This window comes from Aspergillus japonicus (genome assembly GCF_003184785.1).
Source record: "Aspergillus japonicus CBS 114.51 unplaced genomic scaffold BO86scaffold_41, whole genome shotgun sequence".
Taxonomy (NCBI): domain Eukaryota; kingdom Fungi; phylum Ascomycota; class Eurotiomycetes; order Eurotiales; family Aspergillaceae; genus Aspergillus; species Aspergillus japonicus.
Genome location: NW_020291678.1, coordinates 537 through 19,083, shown reverse-complemented (window position 1 = coordinate 19,083; position 18,547 = coordinate 537). Strand labels below are relative to the sequence as shown.

Here is an 18,547-nt window from a genome sequence, read left to right as displayed (position 1 = left end):
ATGGAGTGATGGCCGACGTTGATACCTCAGGCAGAAAGAGGGGATGCTTATGCGCATACTCCGTACTATGTACTGTACGGTACTCCCTAGTACGGAGTAATCTCAGATGATGCAGTGTAGTCTGCATTATACAGCAAGCAATCTCTATCCTGCCTCCAATTCAACCCAAAGAGACACAATAACCACTGTCTTCTTCCATTGCAGAACAGAAAACAACCCCACTCCTCTCTACGAGCACAGTATCAGATTTGCCATCGGACTTTTCCAGACTCCAGACTCTTTCGCTGATTCTCCCTCTCAGGCCGAGACAAATCGACCACTGCCCAAACCGGTTAGCGTATCCGTTTTGCCCCTCGAGGGAAAAAGAAGGAAAAAAGCCAGAAAGAAAAAAAAAAAAACGACCCCACCAAAGTTGGAGGGAAAACAGCGCCACTAAAAGCAATATTAATCTTCAACTCTTCCCCTCTTTTTCTCCTCTTCTTTTTCCCTTCCTTTCTTTTCCAGCCCCGTCTCTTTTTTACCCTCATCTTCATCTCTTTCCATCTTCACCCCCCTCACCAGTCAAAATGATTATCTTCGAGGTATGCTAATTCTTATCTGTCCTACTTGCGTTTCTGCGTGATTATGTCTCTGTTTCCCTTGGCAAAACAACCACGTTGCTGTTGGGGGGAAAGGCCGCTTTGCAGCCCAATGCAGCATGACATATAGGCAACCCGGCAGGAATGTCAACAACAACATCAACAACAGTAGCAAGCAAGCAAGCATCCTGTACATACTGCATGCAGCTGTCGCTGTTGGACCTGTCGCTTGCTCCTCTGCCGCTGCCTGTCACCTCTGGATTGCAATACACCCACTGTTCCAATAATAAACACCCCCACTAATGCATCAACCCTGGAATAGGACATTATCTCCGGCGACGAGATGGTCGCCGACACCTTCAACCTGAAGGTCGTCGACGGCGTTCTCTTCGAGTGCGACTGCCGCAAGTACATGAAGAGCACCAACGAGGACTTCCAGCTCGAGGGTGCCAACCCCTCCGCTGAGGGTGGTGATGAGGATGAGGGTGGTGAGGGTGAGAAGGTCATGGTCCACGACATCGAGGACCAGTTCCGTCTCGTCTGGCTCAAGACCGAGGAGGGTCTCAAGCCCTCCAAGGATGCCTTCAAGTCTCACCTCAAGAGTATGTTTCACTCAATCACACACAACCAAGAACTCAACCGGAAACAGCTGGCTAACTCGCGTCTCAAATAGGCTACATGAAGAAGGTCCTCAACAAGCTCACCGAGACCGGTGCCAGCGAGGAGACCATCAACGAGTTCAAGAAGGGTGCCCCCGGTGCCGTCAAGAAGATCCTGGCCAACTACGACAACTACGATGTCCTCATGGGTCAGTCCATGGACGGTGATGCTATGTATGTTCCCCTCAACAAAACAATCACACCGGAAAACTGCTAATCTGTCTCCAGGCACGTCCTCATTGACTTCCGTGATGACGGTGTCACCCCCTACGCCACCCTCTGGAAGCACGGTCTCCGCGAGGTCAAGGTCTAAGGGAATTACAAGTCAGCCTTTCAAAATAAAAAGATTAATTATACCCCCACTTGAACGTCCCGCTCCAATCCTCCAATCCTCAACCTTGTTGTGCGAAGAATGTTGTCATGAATCAAGAAAAATCTTGGTTTGAAAGCAGCAAACCACCGTTTGTTGCTTTTTAGACCAAAAGTCACGCCTCATGAATTCCATAACCTTTTTGAAAGTTTCCCCTATCTCCATTTCTTCAGACATCAATCCAGATCCGCATTACATGGTCTTCTGGGTATACATAGGATCTATCGAGTAAGAAGTAAAACCACACTCAATAAAGTCAAACACGCACTCTACATCACCAGACATCCGTTTAAACCCGCAATGTCGTATGGCGTATATTTATTACGCCTTGTAAACAAATGCAAGAGAGCTCAGATCACTTCATTTCGACTATGTATGAATTCAATAACCCGCCCAATGAGACCGATGCGAGGACATCTCTCCGCCCGTACCCGCACCAGGACTACTACTCCCCTGCACACCCAAATCCCCAAACTCCAGCCCGGTGACCGGGTCGAGCTCCATGAGCTCGTCGGCGACGGGCAGATGCTGCCCGAAGACGGCGTCCCACTGGTCCCAGTCGAAGTTTAGGTTCGGATCCACCATGGAGGGCGGGGTGGGGACCCCGGTCATGGCCTGCGTGGCGGGCGAGGCGGCGGCGACATCGACGAGGAAGGCGGGCAGCGCCGGAGGTGGTGCCGACGGCAGGGATTGTGGGTTGAAGGTGAAGCCTGGGTTCAGGCCTGGCGGGAGTAGGGGGGCTGTGTTCATGTTCGTGTTCTCGGAGGAGGACGTGGTCGAGGGGCCTCCGGGTTGGGTTAGGGGTGACGAGGGGGACGGTTCGCTGCTTGGTTGTTGTTGTTGGGCGACGGGGGAGGAGGAGGATGTGGAGGAGGGGCGGAGGTGGGGGTCAGGAGACATCATTTGGGGGCTGGCTGATTGCGAAGGGGATCTTCGCTGCTGTTGGTGATGCTGCTGGGTGGGAGAAGGGAGTTGGTAGCGGAGAGATGAGTTGGGGCGGATGTGAGATCGAGTCATGTTATGGAATAGCTTAGAGAAGTCCCTGGGTTGTCGCCGAGATGCAGCATCTGCTCCAGGGGCAGATGTATGGTCATCGGCGCTGGCGGCCACGCCCGCTTGGATCTGCGCCTGTTCGGACCATAGTCGACTAGGATCGAGTCCAGCTCGCTGCCAGGCCTGCTGCCGCAGCCGGCGGATCATGTCCCAGGCCTCGCGACCACCGTCGTTCAAGGGTCGTTGAGTCGAGATGCCATCTTCACCCCCAACAACTCCTCCATCCGGGCCTGTCATGGAGAAGATTTTGTCAATGTACGCCCGTGATTTTGGCGCCTCAGCGCTGTAGGGCCGTTCGTAAAGATCAATGAGCATGATCATGGTGGCATGCATGGGCTGGTGATTGCCGGGCCAGCTCCATTGGAATGGCTGGAAATCAGGGTCGGTTGCAAGAGAAACAAACTTCTCCATGAAACCATGACAATGGCGGAGAGCGCTACCCCGAGTCAGTAACTACCAGAGATATGGATCAAGTGGGACGCACCTTTGTCTCGCAGCCGGCCAGATCCGGCTCTTTGCGTTCTTTAGAAAAGGTTGATAGGCGACACAGAATGCCTAGCACCCGTTAGCATAGATTACGTGTGCTATAGGAGATTGAAGTGAGTTTACATACCTTGTCAATGAAGAGTGAGAGGACAATCCTGGCCCACTTGTGGAAAGACACAAGGACTGGAGAATGGTATTGCTCAGGACAGCCGTTCGGCCCTTCTCCGGGAAGCTCAATGTCGCTGCTGCGGTTTTCAGCAAGCGAGGAGGTAGACCAAGACCTAGTCGAGGGAACTGAAGAGACATCGGCCAAATCGGCTTCTGGTATACGGGAGACGATGGAGTTCAAGTTCTGCTGCAGCTCAACCAGAATCGACCTAAGCTCTTCCATATCCCGCCGTGTTAAGGGCCTGGTACCCAACTGGATTTTCAAAATCCGTCGAACAGCACCTGTAGAGCACAGATTAGACTTCCTATGCCACTGTTTCGCGTTGATTGAAACTTACGAGCCATCGTATACTTCCCCCGTGCGGCCAGATAGTAGACGTTGACCATCGAGGGACCGCCACAAATGGTTGGATCGTCCGGGTTGTCAGGAAGCCTGAGGCCGGTCATGACTAGCCGGTCGTACTTTTCAGCCTCTGGGGTACCGAGCAAGGTATCTTTCACCTCGCTACTGTCGCGAACATCCCAGTAGTTCTCGTCACTGACCAATGGGGGCAACCCACTGGACATGGCAACCACACCGTCCATATGGACGATATGCCACCATATGCGACGACGATACTCTGCTTCACAGGGGTCAATGCCGAATTTCGCAGGATCTCGATGCAACCCCATGGTTTGAGCTACCCTCATGGCGAGACTGACGAACAGACTGCTCGTTAGAGGCTCTTCTTCTTTCGCGAGTATCGTCTGAACTAAGAGATATGCAGCCAGGCCTTGCAGAGACGGACTTCGAGGGAAAGAGATTTTGGTCAACCATCTTGTCACTTCATCGTTGTATGCCTTGGAGAGCGTTGATCGGGACGACACATTGAATTCAGCCTTGATGGTTCGTAGTGATATCGTAACGGATCCACCATACCAGATGGCATAAAGCAACGGGATGAACGACGGGTCTGGGCAAGGGTCGCCTGAATAGCTGCTGGAGTCATACCAGTCCCAGAATGAGTAGTAGAGTTTGTGTATGGTCGGTGGGTGGATCACCGGAGTGATGGCGTGAACTCCAGACATGAATCCTTTGTACAGGATGTGACTTTGTCGCTTTGTTGGCATGTTCTCAAGCATTTCAGGCTCAACCACCTTTTCCTTGACCGAAGGTGATTCACCCGATGGAAACAGCACAGATTTCTGGAACCTTTCTCCCCGGGAAGCCTGATCGGTCACAAGCGCACCAGACACATCTGGCATTGGCTTCCATTGGCGGCTAGGTGTCGCTTCCATAGGTTCCGTAGTAGTATCTTCAGCAGAAGTGTCCTGGGAGTTCCGCTCATTATGCGAGCGGTGCTGGACCCTAAGTAGTTGATTGAGCTCGTTGATCTGCACTCCCGTTAGCAGCAAATACTGCAACAGTAGTCGATGAATTCAAATCGTACCTCATGTGAAATATAAGCCCAATACGTGGTTCCCACATATCTGCATCACGATAAGCCACACAGCCACTTCCCTTCCACACCAGGAAACCTACCTCGATCGACCTCCATCCTCCAAACTCAGATGACCCAGATTCAGACTCCCCACCGGATCGACCAAATCCGTAGCATGGCCGGCAGGGATCGGGAACTCATCCCCACTCGAATCCGCCACGCGACGCGGGCTATCCGAGCGCGCTGTATCGGAAGCCTTCGACGCAGCCTTCGACGCAGCCTTCGACGCAGCCGCCGCGCTGGCCACGCGAGGCTCCCTCTTTGATGAGTCCGAGCCCGCACTTTGCAACAGCAGCCGCTTCTCCGACGGATCCAATGCCTGACTGTTGGTTTTGCTGAGCCGCTCGATCATGGAAGTAAGCTTATCCAACCGCGCTTCGATCCCTTGCGACCCGAGCCTCTGCTCCGCCGAGCCGGACCGCTTCAAATGGCCGTAGATGGATTGGAGCTCATCCATGTCGTCGTCCAGCTGTTGCGACGACTCCCTCCGTCGCTTGACGCCTTGTCCGTCCTTGGCTTGCGCATTGTGCGCCTCCGCGTCTTTCTGCGCGGAGACATCGTAGATACATTCGGTTTCGTTCTTTTGGCAGTTACCGCAGATTGGATGGACCTGGGGATTCGCAAGGCGGATGGAGTCAACTTCAGGACGACTTGCGCGAATAGCAGAGTTTGTAATGTAGGGAATAGACATACCTTGTCGCATTTCACCTTCCGTCTCCGACAGGTATGACAGCTGTAGCTGGCGCGGTTGCGCGTGATCTGACGACCTCCCGTTTTCCCGGCCCGCGGCGCAGCGGAGGAGGAAGAGGAGGCAGAGGCAGGTGTGGCATCGTAGTTGCCATAGCGTCGCGGAGATTTAGCGCTGGGATTGGCTTGCCCTGGGTTGGAGGGGTTGCTGGGAGGTGAGCTGGTGTTCATGGTCCCTCGGTCGCAGTGGCGGGGTGCTGTGATCCATTGACGGCGCACGAGGGGTGATTCATGGGGGAGGCTGCTGCGCTTGGGCTAAGTCTCTTCAGTCCATGAGTGAATAGCGTGATAAGACTGAGTAATGCAATGACTTTCGCGCAGCGGGTGTGGAAATCGAGATGGTGGAATTATGAAAGAATAATTTCCAGTCGGCGGGGCTTCGATTAGGAGTGATTATGATTATTGATGGCATCCGGGGTAAGAAGAGCGTTATCGGCAATCGCCGTCATCTCGGCCAATGACAGCCGCCTCATACCCAAGCCAGCTACACACCGTCACCAGCTTCAGAACCTGTTTAAAAAATAGTTCCCTGTAGGTCGGAAGATAGATGCGAGAATGAGGACGATTGGATGCTGGCGCACTCTTGTAAAAGGCAGGTCTTATATCTACATTGAGAAAACAGCAAATGCCCTCGCCGCATGGGTGTTCTATCCTACGACACAAACCAAAAGGAATGATGGCTCCAATATCAACTTGGTATCATGAGAACAGCAATGATGCTCTTTATATCTGCAAGCAACAAAACGCCTTTCGCCCATGCCCATGCAACCCAAAGCATATATACTACGTGAACACACCACAAGGGTGGCGTAGATCAGACACCCTAACCTAAGCCTTGCCCTTCTTCTTGTCCTTCTTCTTCTTTTCACTGCCGCTGGGAGCAGCAGGGCTGCCGCCACCCAAGCCGCCCAGACCTCCTAAGCCGCCCATCATGTTCGCCAGATCCGCCATTCCGGGTATCTCGGGCATACCGGGCATGCCCTGCATGTTCTGCATCTCAGCCATGGCGTCCTTGAGCGGGTTGTCGCTGACACCGCCACCGCTGTAGGCAGGGGAGTGAATGGGGAGAATCTTTCCGATCTTCCAGCCGCGGGGAGCGGGGGGAGCGCCGGGGAGTTTCTCGGGCACCGGAAGGCCTCTGATTCTCAACCGGTAGGGCGATTCTTCGGTGGTGGGGTGAGCTTTGAGGTACTGCGCCACGAGGATGTATAGATGGTGTTCTAAACGAAGAAGTATTAGCGCCAACGCTCGTCGACTGGTGGTCCAGCAATAAGGATGGTGTAAGAATTTGGCATACTGTTCTTGATCTTCGGGTTGACCAATTGGCCACTCTCGTCCTTCAGCATCACGCGCACGCGACCAGGGTTGGCCCAGTCCTTGGGATGCAACTTCTCCGGCTCGAAGCCTACGGTCAGCCCCATCATCTGCACTGCATCGACGATGTCTCGAGCCAATGGGTTCTCGACGGCCAGCTCAGCGCCGACCTTGCGGCCCTCGGCGCGGGACCGGGACTTGTCGAAGTATATGGGGTACAAGCATTGGTAGTGTTTAGGAATCTCGCGCGTGGGCTCCGGGGGAGGCCTTGTGGGCATAGAGGACGTGGTGGGGACGACAGCAGGAGAAATGATGGAGTCGTTGGCGAAGCTGGCGGAGGGCGCAACTTCCTCGGGGTCGGAGTCGTACACCTCCTCGACTCGGGCTGCTCGCGACATGTTGAAAGGTTTTGTGTATTGCTCCGGTGAATTTGGATGTGGGTTGGATATCAGGTCGTATAGGGGAGGACGACGGGGAACTTGGAGATGTGGGAGGGAGCTTTGTTTGAGGTGGAGAAGAGGTCCGTTTGGCTGGCTGGCCTTTCTGTGCGGAAGGGAAGTTTTAGTGGCCGGCCGGCCAACTGGTGCGGAGCGGGACACTCGCTCTTCCACCGCCCGCCACAGCTAAGTTACAGCACAGCTCGTGGGAGCTACAGGTTGGAAATGCTCCGAGCCTCCGAGTACAATTTCGCGCATATACTGTCCATTCCAATAGGAACTGACAAGCCGGTATGCTCTCAGGCTGCTCTCACGTGATTCTAGTATATATACGAAAGCGCTTAAAGACCCTCATTAGAGTAATAATTTTCGCCATTATGGTTTCTTACCGAATCGCACCTCATCTGTGTCATCATTGAGGTAGATCGGACCACCTTGATGCTGCTAAGTTCCCTAAATTCCTACAATGTCAAGACGAGTATCTGTAGCATAGAGCTATAGTTGGAATCAGAACTCAAATGGACATCCGCTGTTGCCGGTACATTGCTAGGACTGCTTCGCTACCCTAGTTGGATGCTATGTACTGTACGAGATGGTCCATTGCCGATCATTGATCGCTTCTTATGACCCTATCTCTAGAGTAACCTCTCTAGCTCTCATATACTTATCTACGACTTATCTTCAATCACTCAGATATGGAAGTTTTATGAATTATCAAGTTATCACTGAGTCACTGTAAGTCAACCCCGGAGATCGGCCCCGTCGGCGGGGGGAGCCAACCACATCCTCGGCTTCTCCAGATGGGATCGGCTTGCCGATTTCACCCCCGCTCTCTCCCCACACCTGAGGTACAGCCAGAACAAAGGTGAATGTTCTCAACTCTCACACATAAATACGAGCAATGTCCCCGCCAAAAAACATGAACACACAGCTGCTCTGGCTCATACACTTACTACAGCGATCGATACACAGATACCTCGATCACAGATTTGCTCAATCATGACGAAACCAGGTACTGTACAGCATCAGCGCACTATACATCCTGAACCTATACTTGCACCACTATACCTAGCCCCAAGCAACCTTGGAATACTAACGCCAAGCCAGAGCCATCTATTCAGAGCGCCGTTCTCCACCGAGACACTCAGCACATACCCAAGAAGGCCATCGGTGGAAAAGGCTGCTACATCTACCTCGAAGATGGGACCAAATTCCTCGACTCTACCGGCGGTGCAGCCGTCGCGTGTCTCGGCCACGGCCACGAGGAAATCCAGCAGGCCATCACCAACCAAATGAATCAGCTCTCCTACTGCCACTCAGCCTTCTTCAGCACGGAAGCATCCGAGGAGCTCGGTCGGTTCCTGACTAAGTCGACCGGAGGTCAGCTATCGAAAGCATTCATCGTGAGCTCCGGTATGAGCCCTCCCCTCCCTTTCCCCTTCTTCCTCAATCTCTCACCCACATGTACATACACCACTCGTAAAGTACTAAGCATCAGCACCACCCAGGCTCCGAAGCAGTCGAAGCAGCCCTCAAGCTCGCGCGCCAATACTTCCTCGAGCTCCCTACCCCGCAACCCCAACGCACACGCTTCATCGCCCGCAAACCTTCCTACCACGGCGTGACGCTGGGCGCCCTCTCCGTCGGCGGCCACACCACCCGGCGCCAGCCCTTCGAGCCTCTCCTATCGACCAACACCTCCCACGTCTCCCCCTGCTACCCGTACCGCGGCAAGAACGCCAACGAGTCCGACGCCGACTACGTCGCCCGGCTCGCCGCCGAACTCGACGCCGAATTCCAGCGCGTCGGACCCGAGAACGTCTGCGCAATCGTCATGGAGACAGTCGTCGGAGCTGTACGTGTTACATCTATCTTTCCCTTCCAAAGCCATAACCCCACCCCCTCACAAACACCTCTAACCCCCACCACCCCAAAAACATAGAGCCTAGCCGCCCTCCCCCCACTCCCCGACTACCTCCCCGCCATCCAACGCATCGTCCACAAACACGGCGCCCTGCTCATCCTCGACGAAGTGATGAGCGGCATGGGCCGCTGCGGCACGCTGCACGCCTGGGAGCCCGAAGGCGTGGTCCCGGACCTCCAGGCCATCGGCAAGGGACTGGGCGGCGGGTACGCGCCGGTGTCGGGGCTGCTCATCCACGAGAAGATCGTAAACGTGCTCGACGCCGGCACGGGGGTGTTTCGGCACGGCCAGACCTACCAGGGCCATCCGGTGGGGTGCGCGGCCGCGCTGGCGGTGCAGAAGATCATCCAACGGGATAACGTGCTCGAGAATGTGCGGCGGATGGGGACGTACCTCGGGGAGAAGTTGACGGAGCGCTTGGGGACGCATCCGCATGTTGGGGAGGTCAGGGGGAGGGGGTTGTTTTGGGGGGTGAGTTTTTCCTTTTGCCTGTTCTTGTTGTGTTTGCGGTATACATTGGAGCAATGGGACGATGGCTGACGCGGATTTTTCATGCTCGGTGGTGTAGATTGAGTTTGTCAGGGATAAAGCGACAAAGGAGCCGTTTAGTCCGGAGGTGAAGGTGGCCGGGTTGGTGCAGGAGATGGGGATGGATCCTCGGCTTGGTATCTCGTTGTATGCCGGCAATGGGACGGTGGATGGGGTGCGAGGGGATCATGTGTTGTTGGCGCCGCCGTATAATGTCACCCAGGAGGAGGTGGATTTGATTGTTCGGAAGACGGGCGAGGTGGTTGAGGCGGTTTTTAGGAGGCTCAAGGTCGGAATGATGGACAGGTAGGAATGAGAGTGTGTTGGTGACGGGAAGTACATGGGGGAAGGGTTTAGTCCTGGATGCTTTAATAAGTGGCCTATTTTCACTACTGTATGCAATTGAAATTGGCTAGGCTACACAAGCAAGAGTTGCTTCCAATGGAAACAGTTTCTGAATCATCATTCTCGCTAAGACATATACGCCCAGGCACAGCTTGGCCCAGACCTAATCAAGAATTACAAGTACAGGACACCAAACTGCAAGTATCTATGCCTTGGCCTCGATGGCCGCAGCCTTGGACATCGAGCTATCCTCCTTGGTATCTCCGTTGGCGATAATGGCAGGCGCCGGGCCCTCCTGCCACATACTCGCCACCGTTTCGACGGCCCGTTCAATGACCACCCGAATCCGGTCCCTCAGCACTGCGTTCGCACACTCCACCTCAAGAGTCTCCAGCCAGACCCGCGCAACGTGCTTGTCGACCTTGATCTCGAGTCCCGGGAAGGGGATACCCAGCGCCTCGAGACGAGCCATCTCGGCCGCTTCCAGCTCCTCCATCGTTTCGTCTTCGTCATCCTCTTCTTCATACTCTTGCTTAATGGGTGTTTGGTCGCCAGCCTCGCTTTTGATCTCAGGCTTCGCTGCGCCGTTTGTGAGCCGGTTAGGAGGGAGTCGTGGACGCTCGATGGCCACGATTTCAGACCCAAATTGCGCTTGAAGCATCATGAGCAGGCGTCGGAATCGCTCTTCCGGTCCTAGGTTAGAGTGGGGATTGGGCAACTCGTCAACGTCATCGTAGTGGTGATGATGGTGGTGGTTTTGCTTCGCGGATTCTGCAAAACGGGTTAGCCATATACATTGCAACTATGCCCGGATACCAACATACGTTTCACAGATGCAGGGCTGCTTTCCACCGTGAGAAGCACAGCCATAACGGCGTCCGCGACTCCGTCGTTCATAATGTTACCCTCCCACTCGAGCTCAAGCTCACGGGTGCGAGAGTGGTAGCGAAGTAGCACACAGCCCATGACAAGGTACGTTTGCGTGTCCTCCATGGGGATTTCTTCATCTGCAACCTCTTCTTTGACCTGGCTCGCTTCCATATCTGAAGTGCCGTCTCCGCTTTCCTTCTTGATCTCCTTTTGTGGGGTGCCCACCTCCTCAATGGCGCCAAAAGTTCCCTCGAGTGCCCACTTGATCAAGTCTATGCTTGCAGAGCTCAGCGTGAGATGCTGCTTGCATACGATGGTGGTTGTAGTCAGACCGGCGTACTCCCTAAGGTCGTCAGGAGCCATCAACGACAAGTCGAAGCCGTTCTCGACAAGAACTCCAGTCATCAAGTGACCGTCGTCCTCGTTGGTCGGAGGTGCCACTTGGGCCAGTTTACCAACAACCTTTGCGATCTTGTCCTTCTTGAAAGGAATGCGGACCTCATCGCAGTTGGCCGGGGTGTAGACCTTCACTTTGACGGTCTTTTCGGCGTTCAGGCTGAGCAATTTGGACTTGAGACGCATCATCTGATGTTTCTCGCCGTGGACCAGGATCTAAACAGGTCAGTCAGTGTGGTGTCACAATCGGGCTCGGACATATACATACCACAACAGGTGCGGAGATTTCCTCAATGAAATTCCGGTTCTGAACACCGTCCACATGGGCTGCAAAACTGATCTCATCCACAGTACACCGTCGGGGAATCATGACCTTCTGCTCCTCGTCGCCGTTTCGCCTCACCATCCCTGAAGCTGCTCTAGACATCACCGCAGGAATCTGTTCTGGCTCATTCAAGATTTGTTTGGCCATCGTGCCTTCCACACTGTAACCGGTCATAACAACGCCGTTGCGTTCGTTGGGGGCCCATCGCTCCAGCAGTTCTCGACTGGTTCCCGTCTGGAGCATACCCGGCGAAGCCAGCATGACACAGCCTCCTACATCATCAAAGCGCTCCAAGCTGCGCAGACTGCGGACGAACTTGAAATCCCAGGGTCCTACACTCAATGCGTTGTCCCCCCGCGCCTCCGCCTCCGCCATACGCTGACGGTGGAGCCGCTTAATGTTATCGTTCATTGAATGTATATATGTCTGATACACGTTCATACATCTTCGGGCTGTATTTCCGATGTAGTAGATAGGGATCCTCTGCAGCTCGGGGTGTGTGTCCCAGTATTCATCCAAGATGAGTAGAATTTCTTGGGCGCGACCGAGAGCAAATACCGGCATCAAGACCCTGCCACCACGATTCAATACACCGGTGACCGACTTCATCAAGGCGGCCTCACGCTCCAGACGGGGCGGGGTAGACGAGATACCGAATGTGGATTCAGTGATGAGCACGTCGATCTTGATGCCCTTGGGAACCTCCGCCGGGATCAGATGACGGTCTTCTTCGCGGGAATAGTCGCCTGTGAAAAGAATGTTCAAGTCGGCAATGGAGACCAGGAACATGGCAGCGCCGAGGACATGACCGGCCGGGTAGGGAGTAAAGCGAATGCCGTTAACAGTGTGGGTCGTGTGGAAATCAATGAGCTCAATTTGATCAAATGTGGTGTGGTGATCATGCTCGGTGTACAGGGTAGTGCGTTGGTCCGACGAGGACGACGTGTTGCTCACTCGCACATTATCCTGAATGAGCCATTTGTAAATGGCCTTGGTAGCATGTGTCATGAACACACGACCTTTGAAGTTCGTCTTGCTGAGTACGTATGGTAATGCCGATGAATGGTCGACGTGGAAACTAGGAAGAGGAGGAGCATGTATCAGCGGACATTCCGGTGAGGCACTGGCACGATTGTGGCAGACGACATTGCTCGCGACGCATTATACAAGGACACAGCATGGAAGATAACATCATTTTTATTGGAGTCTCATATACATGAGCGGGGATCGAGGCGATAATAGAAGCTATTGCCAGATATACCCCGGGGTGCATAGGTCTATACACGGTGTAGCACACGGGCGCTAATGAGCTCGTCTTACGACGGACGGTGTGGCAGAAACGGCGAAACACAAAGGAGAGGCTATCCCACATACTGGCTGATGAGTAGAATGTCTACCGTACTCAAGTCGAACTCGTCAAAGAAAGGAAGAGCCGAGAAGCCCTCCTTTCCAGGATGCATACCTGCATCGAACTATTGAAGTTGGCAAGTCAGCACGGCGCCAGAGCAAGACATAGGACTTTGCTTGTCACCCACCATGACAGTCTTTCCCTTGTATTGAATAATATGACAGGATCGTCCGACTTCATTGCCGCCTCCCAGACAGTGAAACGCCAGCTCGTCGGCGGGGTCGACCGGCTCATCATCGATAGCGGCGTTCAACGCCGCTGCCTTGCGTTTAGTGGCCATGATGCGCACCTCAGCCTGCTAGACGATCAAAATGGCAGGTTTCAGATTAGTGTAACTATGCGCAATGCGATTATCAATTGTTGCGTTGTTGACGTTGAGCAACAGTCCAGCTCCAACAGTTGGCTGGCTGGCTTGCCTTTGTTTAAATGGAGTCAGTCAATCGGTCAGTCAGCGCTGGAACCACAGGCCATGGCAGGCGCTGAAAGAGGCGCTTGAAACAGATCAGTACTGGCCGGGTGTGGCTTGAAAAAGGTGACTTGTGATGGTAATCTTCACAGAGTTCCAATGTCTCAAAGTCCCAGATTAACCCTGGCCCATTTCCCGATAAGAAAGGGTGTTATGGCGCGACAGAAGGATAGTTCAAGCTGGAAGGGAAAAAGACGCGGTCGGCGGCTTGGAACGGCCTGGCCGTGGTGACTAAGGAGTGACTAATGAGTTAAGCGCGGGCAGCGCGGCCTTTAGCGCCACGTGACGGGCCTTCCCGCCGCATCGGGTTGGGAAGCAAACCTCGTCCGCAGAAGCTCCCCTTCCCGATTTCGAAAAGCATCATCGTTGGCTTTCCCCGTCCCTCCATTCACTGCGCATACCCTCAATACCTACCACGATATCCCTGCTCTGATTCTGTGTATGCATTGAATTTTACTTCGATGTCGTGAAATGGTTACGGTTGGTGGCGGTGGCGGTTATCAGCACTCCGCTCGGACTCTCGACACATACGCGACGCATCTCCAATAGACGTGACTGAGTTCGATCTGATTCGGAAAGTAAATCCATCGACTGTCGCAGATTAATTCACCATGGCGCAACCACCACCACCCCAGGGGCAACACTATGCCCCGTCCTTCTCGCCCCCAGGAACCTCACCGTCTCCAGGAGCTCCGTCGCCGATTCCGAATGGTGGTATTCCTCCTCCGAAGCGACAGCGCCTTTCCCCTCTACCACAATCGCAGTCACCGTACGCCTCTCCCAGTTTCGGTACTCTGCAACTACCACCGAGCCAGTCTGCGCCATACAATGCCAATAATCTAAACGGTGTCGCGCCTCCATCATCCCCCGCTCCTCCTCCTCCTCCTCCTCCTCCTCTTCCTTCAGGCACGATGGGACCTCCGTCAAGACCGGTTGAGAAAGCCACGGACGCTGCTGAGTTGACTGACGTGTTGGCGTCATCCGGAATCGATGTGCGCGAGGAGGAGGCCTATCTGACCAGCAGCTACTCCGGACCTGGTGTTCAAGCGCAACAACCTCCCCGACCTCAACAACCTCCCGCCCCGCAACAGCTTCACCATCAGCCACCACCCCCACCTACCACAGTCAATACCTCATTTTCCTCTCAACCATCGACCACTGGCACTGCCCCTTCCACTCCGAGTTTCGGTGACAATTCACATTACAAGCCACCTACGACTCAAGACTCGTTTTACACAGAGCCAGCCTCACAGCCGCCCGCTCCTTTCAAAGACCCCAATGAACCAACACGAGAGGATAGTGAAGCGGCAAGACGTGCGCAGTACCACCTGCAGCACTCATTTCTTTTGACCAAGGTTTTGGAGCAGAAGTTGCAGAAACGAGGATTTGAGTTGGGCGTTCGCATCCCCGCGGAGGGTTTATATCACCCCGTCCCCGGTCGCCAGCAGCCGATTGAAGTGACAGGACCGGATGGGTCGTCTATCATCCGTTCAGGACAGACGATTCTAAATCAAACTGGCGCTCCCTTGCTTGATATTCTGAGCCTCATGTCGATTGCCTGTGAGGAGCGCCTGCGCTCAGTTGTGGATTATTCTTCTACACTGGCGAGAAGTCGCCGCGCACATTCCCACGGCGTGGTTCCTGCTGACTGGAAAGATGTGGCCTCTGCGGCTAGTGTGACGCATGGTAGTGCGGAGAATCCCAGCACGCCAGCCAAACGTATGTCTGACTATCCATCGCTACTGACTCAAAGTCACTAACAGTATCAGGTCCCAATCCAGCTGCGGATCAGCAAGGCACGAGATCTCTACTTGAAAAATACCGCATCATCGCGGAGAAGGACAACTCTAGTGAAGACGCTCGGGCGACGAAGCGGGCGAAACGCAGCGCGAGTGCCATCCTTGGCGACGGCGTAGCCAGTCGAGCAGAGAGTGTAGATATCCCTGGCTCTGGAGCCTCAACACCTATTGGAGAGAAGGCACCCAGTATCGACAAGAAGGGGCTCACCAAGAAAGAAGCCAAGAAGTTGATGGACGCGAAAGCCAGCGAAGCTCAGCAACACCAGCAATCTGTGGAGACGGCACGGATGGCAACCAACAGCATGCTTTCTGGGCGCATGTTCGGGGCGAAGAAGTCATATTCCTGGTTGAATCGTGGATCGGCGGCAGGCAGTGGGTTTTCCACGCCATCCCGTGTTAGCACGGCCACGCCTACCGCCGGCAACGAAAAGTCCGGCCGCTCGGGTGAACCAGCGCCGGCCCCTGCGAAACGACTAGGGAGCTGGCGGGAGGACAAGGCGAAGGGCGCCGGGATCCAGGTTCGGGACATTGTGTTCATGCTCGAGCTCGATGGGCGTGGCCCTCGCCATGTGCAGAAAGCTTACTCGAAGGACGTGAAGGAGGATCGAGCAGACTGAGGGGATTTCTTTGTCACTGCGCAGGATCGTGGTTTATTTGGCAAAGTAGCTGAAATCGGTGGTGTTGCCAATGAAGTTTCCTTCCCTTTGATGCATGTAGCGTCTTTTCTCCGTCTCTCGTTCTTGCATTTCATGTTCTCGTGACAACTCTTATTACCCATTTTCTTCTAATCTGATTGGGACGACGCTGATCTGCTGTGTTAAAATATGACCTACTAGCTTCTGGGGAATGAGCCAAGGAATGAGGGGACGGGGGATGATGATGTTGCTGATGAAACCCCGAATGACAGAAAAGATGAAAGCACACATCCTGTGTGTCATGAGTTTATTGCATAGCCTTCGTAGTCCGGTACTTCACTTTCGTGTGATCACGGATCATAGCACGGAACTTCGAGGTCGTGTGTATAATGAGTATCATGGGTGGAGTACCTGAGGCACCGAGGCGCAAGGCTCGGGGAGTTTTCTGAGCCGGTTAGGGCTGGGCTCCAAAGCCCCTGCACCCCATGCTACTCCGACTCCGAGATTCCCGTGGGGCAAATCCAACAATGGCCGTTGGAACGCCTCACCATTCTTAGGGTGGTAAATTATTCGTTTGTAGCTCAGCGCTCTTGTTTCGGTATATTATGGTAGATACCTACCTCGGCCCTTCCTTCCAATCAATGAACCCTGCCTGCTGTACCAGGTGATCCGGCATCCTACTCAGAAGTATACTAAAGAGAAGTTCAGCCTACATTCAAGCTCCCTCGCAACGCAGCCCAGCCCACCAACCCTAAACCACTCTCACTCGCGCTGCATCGAGTACCTAGCGAGATTTCAACAGAAAATGAAGCATCCACGTCTACGTAGCAGTGCGAGTTCTAGTAAAGGGCCACAGCGCAAAAGAAAAGTCGGGTCGAGTAACACGCAAACCCTCACCGTTGCTTTCCCCACCGCCTCCAGGAAGAACTTCGGATGATGATGTCAGAGGGACGCAGGGACGTTGTGTAGTTCAGCGTGTGGCATACATAAATAATGAATCACAATTTTACCTCTGAGTAAGGATTTTAGTTTACGGGCAACGGGCAAAATCGAAATTAGGCCAGCACAATCGTGAAGGAAGGAGGGGGAAATTGGCTCCGATCTGGCTCCGCGGTTCCCGATGGCCCCGAATTGCGCTGCTGCAGCGCACCTGGCAGCGGAGATTAGCACCGAGATGGGGATGGATGGATGATCTTGCCTCGGAGGCTCAGCTGTGCACACCCTACTTATCTAGGCTGGCTTGAAGGGGTTGCGTTGCCCCGTTGCGGTGGGAACGTGGGCTCGGGTTTTGGGAGGGGCTGGTTTTGTGATGGGAATCGAGGTTCGACTCGGTGGTGAGTTGGTTTAGCTGGGAGTGTGTTCGGGGTTCGTGATGTGAGATCAAAGGCACAAATGCAGCAGGGCAGTTTGCATGGAGCACACACAGAGAGAACTGTACAGTACAGTGCACACTGCACAGTAACTAATGTGCAGTGGTGAATGTGCAGGGACAGGCAAAGTAAGGACTACTCCGGACAGCCAAACGTGCCGAGAGTGCAGATGCTGACTGGCCGGTGTCTTGCCACTGCATAACTCCGTAGAAAGATGGTTATAGGGAGACAGAACACACAGACAGCCCGGAGAACTATTGTCCATGTGCCAAAACAAAAAATTACAAAATACAAAACAAGAAAGGGTGATCTCCACTATGATCGCAGTTTATACACGGTATTCGTGCATGTAACCATCGAATCACTTGAGTTGCTTCTTCCGATTATCTACACTCATCGTTTTACGGTAGCAATAACCCTTCCTTTCTTTATGGCCCTATTGTATGCAACCGTCCAGTGGATCGGGTAAGAATAAGCCTAGACTTCGCCTCGTTAACTTACTTTCCTCCTCTCTCACTAAACCGTTTAGTGGGCTTTTGCTCTTTTCGCCTCTGGGGCTGATTGGGGAGGAACCCAGCGGATCGACAGGCTGGTGAACCCAGTCTCCGATCAGAAGATGACGACCGGAGGTTACTATTAATTATTTGATCGGCTCTGCTCATTGTCATTCAGTCATTCTTTCTGGGGGATAAAGGGGAGAAATCCGAGAAATTATAAGACAGGCAGTTTCGCAAGGGGGAGGGAAGACCACACGAGATTAAAGTATTATCGAAACCTACGCAACAGACGGACTGGAAAGACTGGAAATTGAGGGAGAGCAAGAGGAGAGGGTGTGCGTGTCATAACCGACCGTTCGTTCCATTCGCCTGGTGCTCGTGCGGCAATACATTAATGATGATGATGATGATGTTGCTAGGGAATATGATGGACGTTACTTTTTATCAAACAATCCTCCAACCGTCCATTATTGCCTTGGTCTTCGAAACGTAGGTATGGTAGCAACTTCTATAGTCAGTAGCACTGTGATCAATTGGAATGGGGATAACTAGACCTGATTTCTCCAATTTCAAGGAGCTTGACCTCGATCGTTCTCGAGTTCAGAGCATAAGTCGGACATACTCGATATCCATCCATACAATCAATCCATCGTCCATCGCCTCTCCCCCATAATGAATTCAATCAATCAAT

General features: G+C 53.6%; 5 protein-coding genes across 5 annotated transcripts; 3 read left to right on the top strand and 2 right to left on the bottom strand.

Moving 5' to 3' along the window:
• The first annotated feature begins 507 nt into the window (after positions 1 to 507).
• BO86DRAFT_390703 (translationally-controlled tumor protein) lies at positions 508 to 1,731 on the top strand. Its single transcript, XM_025672458.1, has 4 exons — positions 508 to 581; positions 901 to 1,180; positions 1,252 to 1,411; positions 1,466 to 1,731. Exons 1-4 carry the CDS (start codon positions 567 to 569, stop codon positions 1,548 to 1,550), a joined length of 540 nt encoding a protein of 179 aa, XP_025525682.1. The 5' UTR covers positions 508 to 566; the 3' UTR covers positions 1,551 to 1,731.
• Positions 1,732 to 1,936: 205 nt separating this feature from the next.
• Positions 1,937 to 7,391, bottom strand: BO86DRAFT_449423 (putative C6 transcription factor). Its single transcript, XM_025676711.1, has 9 exons — positions 6,840 to 7,391; positions 6,457 to 6,762; positions 5,489 to 5,673; positions 4,837 to 5,405; positions 4,745 to 4,784; positions 3,653 to 4,688; positions 3,274 to 3,596; positions 3,145 to 3,215; positions 1,937 to 3,096 (listed from the first exon to the last, which is right to left on the bottom strand). The coding sequence occupies exons 1-9, from the start codon at positions 7,252 to 7,254 to the stop codon at positions 1,989 to 1,991; spliced, it is 4,053 nt and encodes a 1,350-aa protein (XP_025525681.1). The 5' UTR covers positions 7,255 to 7,391; the 3' UTR covers positions 1,937 to 1,988.
• Positions 7,392 to 8,167: 776 nt separating this feature from the next.
• Positions 8,168 to 10,163, top strand: BO86DRAFT_342539 (aminotransferase, class III). Its single transcript, XM_025669115.1, has 5 exons — positions 8,168 to 8,305; positions 8,401 to 8,706; positions 8,802 to 9,148; positions 9,236 to 9,688; positions 9,786 to 10,163. Exons 1-5 carry the CDS (start codon positions 8,293 to 8,295, stop codon positions 10,053 to 10,055), a joined length of 1,389 nt encoding a protein of 462 aa, XP_025525680.1. The 5' UTR covers positions 8,168 to 8,292; the 3' UTR covers positions 10,056 to 10,163.
• A 38-nt stretch (positions 10,164 to 10,201) lies between these two features.
• ysh1 (cleavage polyadenylation factor subunit YSH1) lies at positions 10,202 to 13,713 on the bottom strand. Its single transcript, XM_025672457.1, has 5 exons — positions 13,217 to 13,713; positions 13,056 to 13,153; positions 11,625 to 12,759; positions 10,915 to 11,572; positions 10,202 to 10,861 (listed from the first exon to the last, which is right to left on the bottom strand). The coding sequence occupies exons 1-5, from the start codon at positions 13,367 to 13,369 to the stop codon at positions 10,296 to 10,298; spliced, it is 2,610 nt and encodes an 869-aa protein (XP_025525679.1). The 5' UTR covers positions 13,370 to 13,713; the 3' UTR covers positions 10,202 to 10,295.
• Positions 13,714 to 13,920: 207 nt separating this feature from the next.
• On the top strand, positions 13,921 to 16,269 carry BO86DRAFT_449420 (uncharacterized protein). The gene is made up of 2 exons (XM_025676710.1): positions 13,921 to 15,274; positions 15,325 to 16,269. Exons 1-2 carry the CDS (start codon positions 14,167 to 14,169, stop codon positions 15,969 to 15,971), a joined length of 1,755 nt encoding a protein of 584 aa, XP_025525678.1. The 5' UTR covers positions 13,921 to 14,166; the 3' UTR covers positions 15,972 to 16,269.
• Positions 16,270 to 18,547: the final 2,278 nt, after the last annotated feature.

Bases quoted from the DNA above. Each gene is read 5' to 3' on its own strand.
- BO86DRAFT_449420 (XM_025676710.1), top strand. From the start codon at position 14,167: ATGGCGCAACCACCACCACCCCAGGGGCAACACTATGCCCCGTCCTTC. The intron at 15,275-15,324 runs GTATGTCTGACT...TAACAGTATCAG, and splicing joins TCCCAGCACGCCAGCCAAAC to GTCCCAATCCAGCTGCGGAT.
- BO86DRAFT_449423 (XM_025676711.1), bottom strand. From the start codon at position 7,254: ATGTCGCGAGCAGCCCGAGTCGAGGAGGTGTACGACTCCGACCCCGAG. The intron at 5,674-6,456 runs GTCTGGGCGGCT...CCTCCAACCCAG, and splicing joins CATGATGGGCGGCTTAGGAG to GGCAAGCCAATCCCAGCGCT. The intron at 3,597-3,652 runs GTAAGTTTCAAT...TGTGCTCTACAG, and splicing joins GGGGAAGTATACGATGGCTC to GTGCTGTTCGACGGATTTTG.
- BO86DRAFT_342539 (XM_025669115.1), top strand. The intron at 8,707-8,801 runs GTATGAGCCCTC...AGCACCACCCAG, and splicing joins AGCATTCATCGTGAGCTCCG to GCTCCGAAGCAGTCGAAGCA. The intron at 9,149-9,235 runs GTACGTGTTACA...CCAAAAACATAG, and splicing joins TGGAGACAGTCGTCGGAGCT to AGCCTAGCCGCCCTCCCCCC.
- BO86DRAFT_390703 (XM_025672458.1), top strand. The intron at 1,181-1,251 runs GTATGTTTCACT...CGTCTCAAATAG, and splicing joins CTTCAAGTCTCACCTCAAGA to GCTACATGAAGAAGGTCCTC. The intron at 1,412-1,465 runs GTATGTTCCCCT...ATCTGTCTCCAG, and splicing joins TCCATGGACGGTGATGCTAT to GCACGTCCTCATTGACTTCC.
- ysh1 (XM_025672457.1), bottom strand. From the start codon at position 13,369: ATGGCCACTAAACGCAAGGCAGCGGCGTTGAACGCCGCTATCGATGAT. The intron at 13,154-13,216 runs GTGGGTGACAAG...CAACTTCAATAG, and splicing joins ACAAGGGAAAGACTGTCATG to TTCGATGCAGGTATGCATCC. The intron at 12,760-13,055 runs GTATGTGGGATA...TCCTCTTCCTAG, and splicing joins GACATTCTACTCATCAGCCA to TTTCCACGTCGACCATTCAT.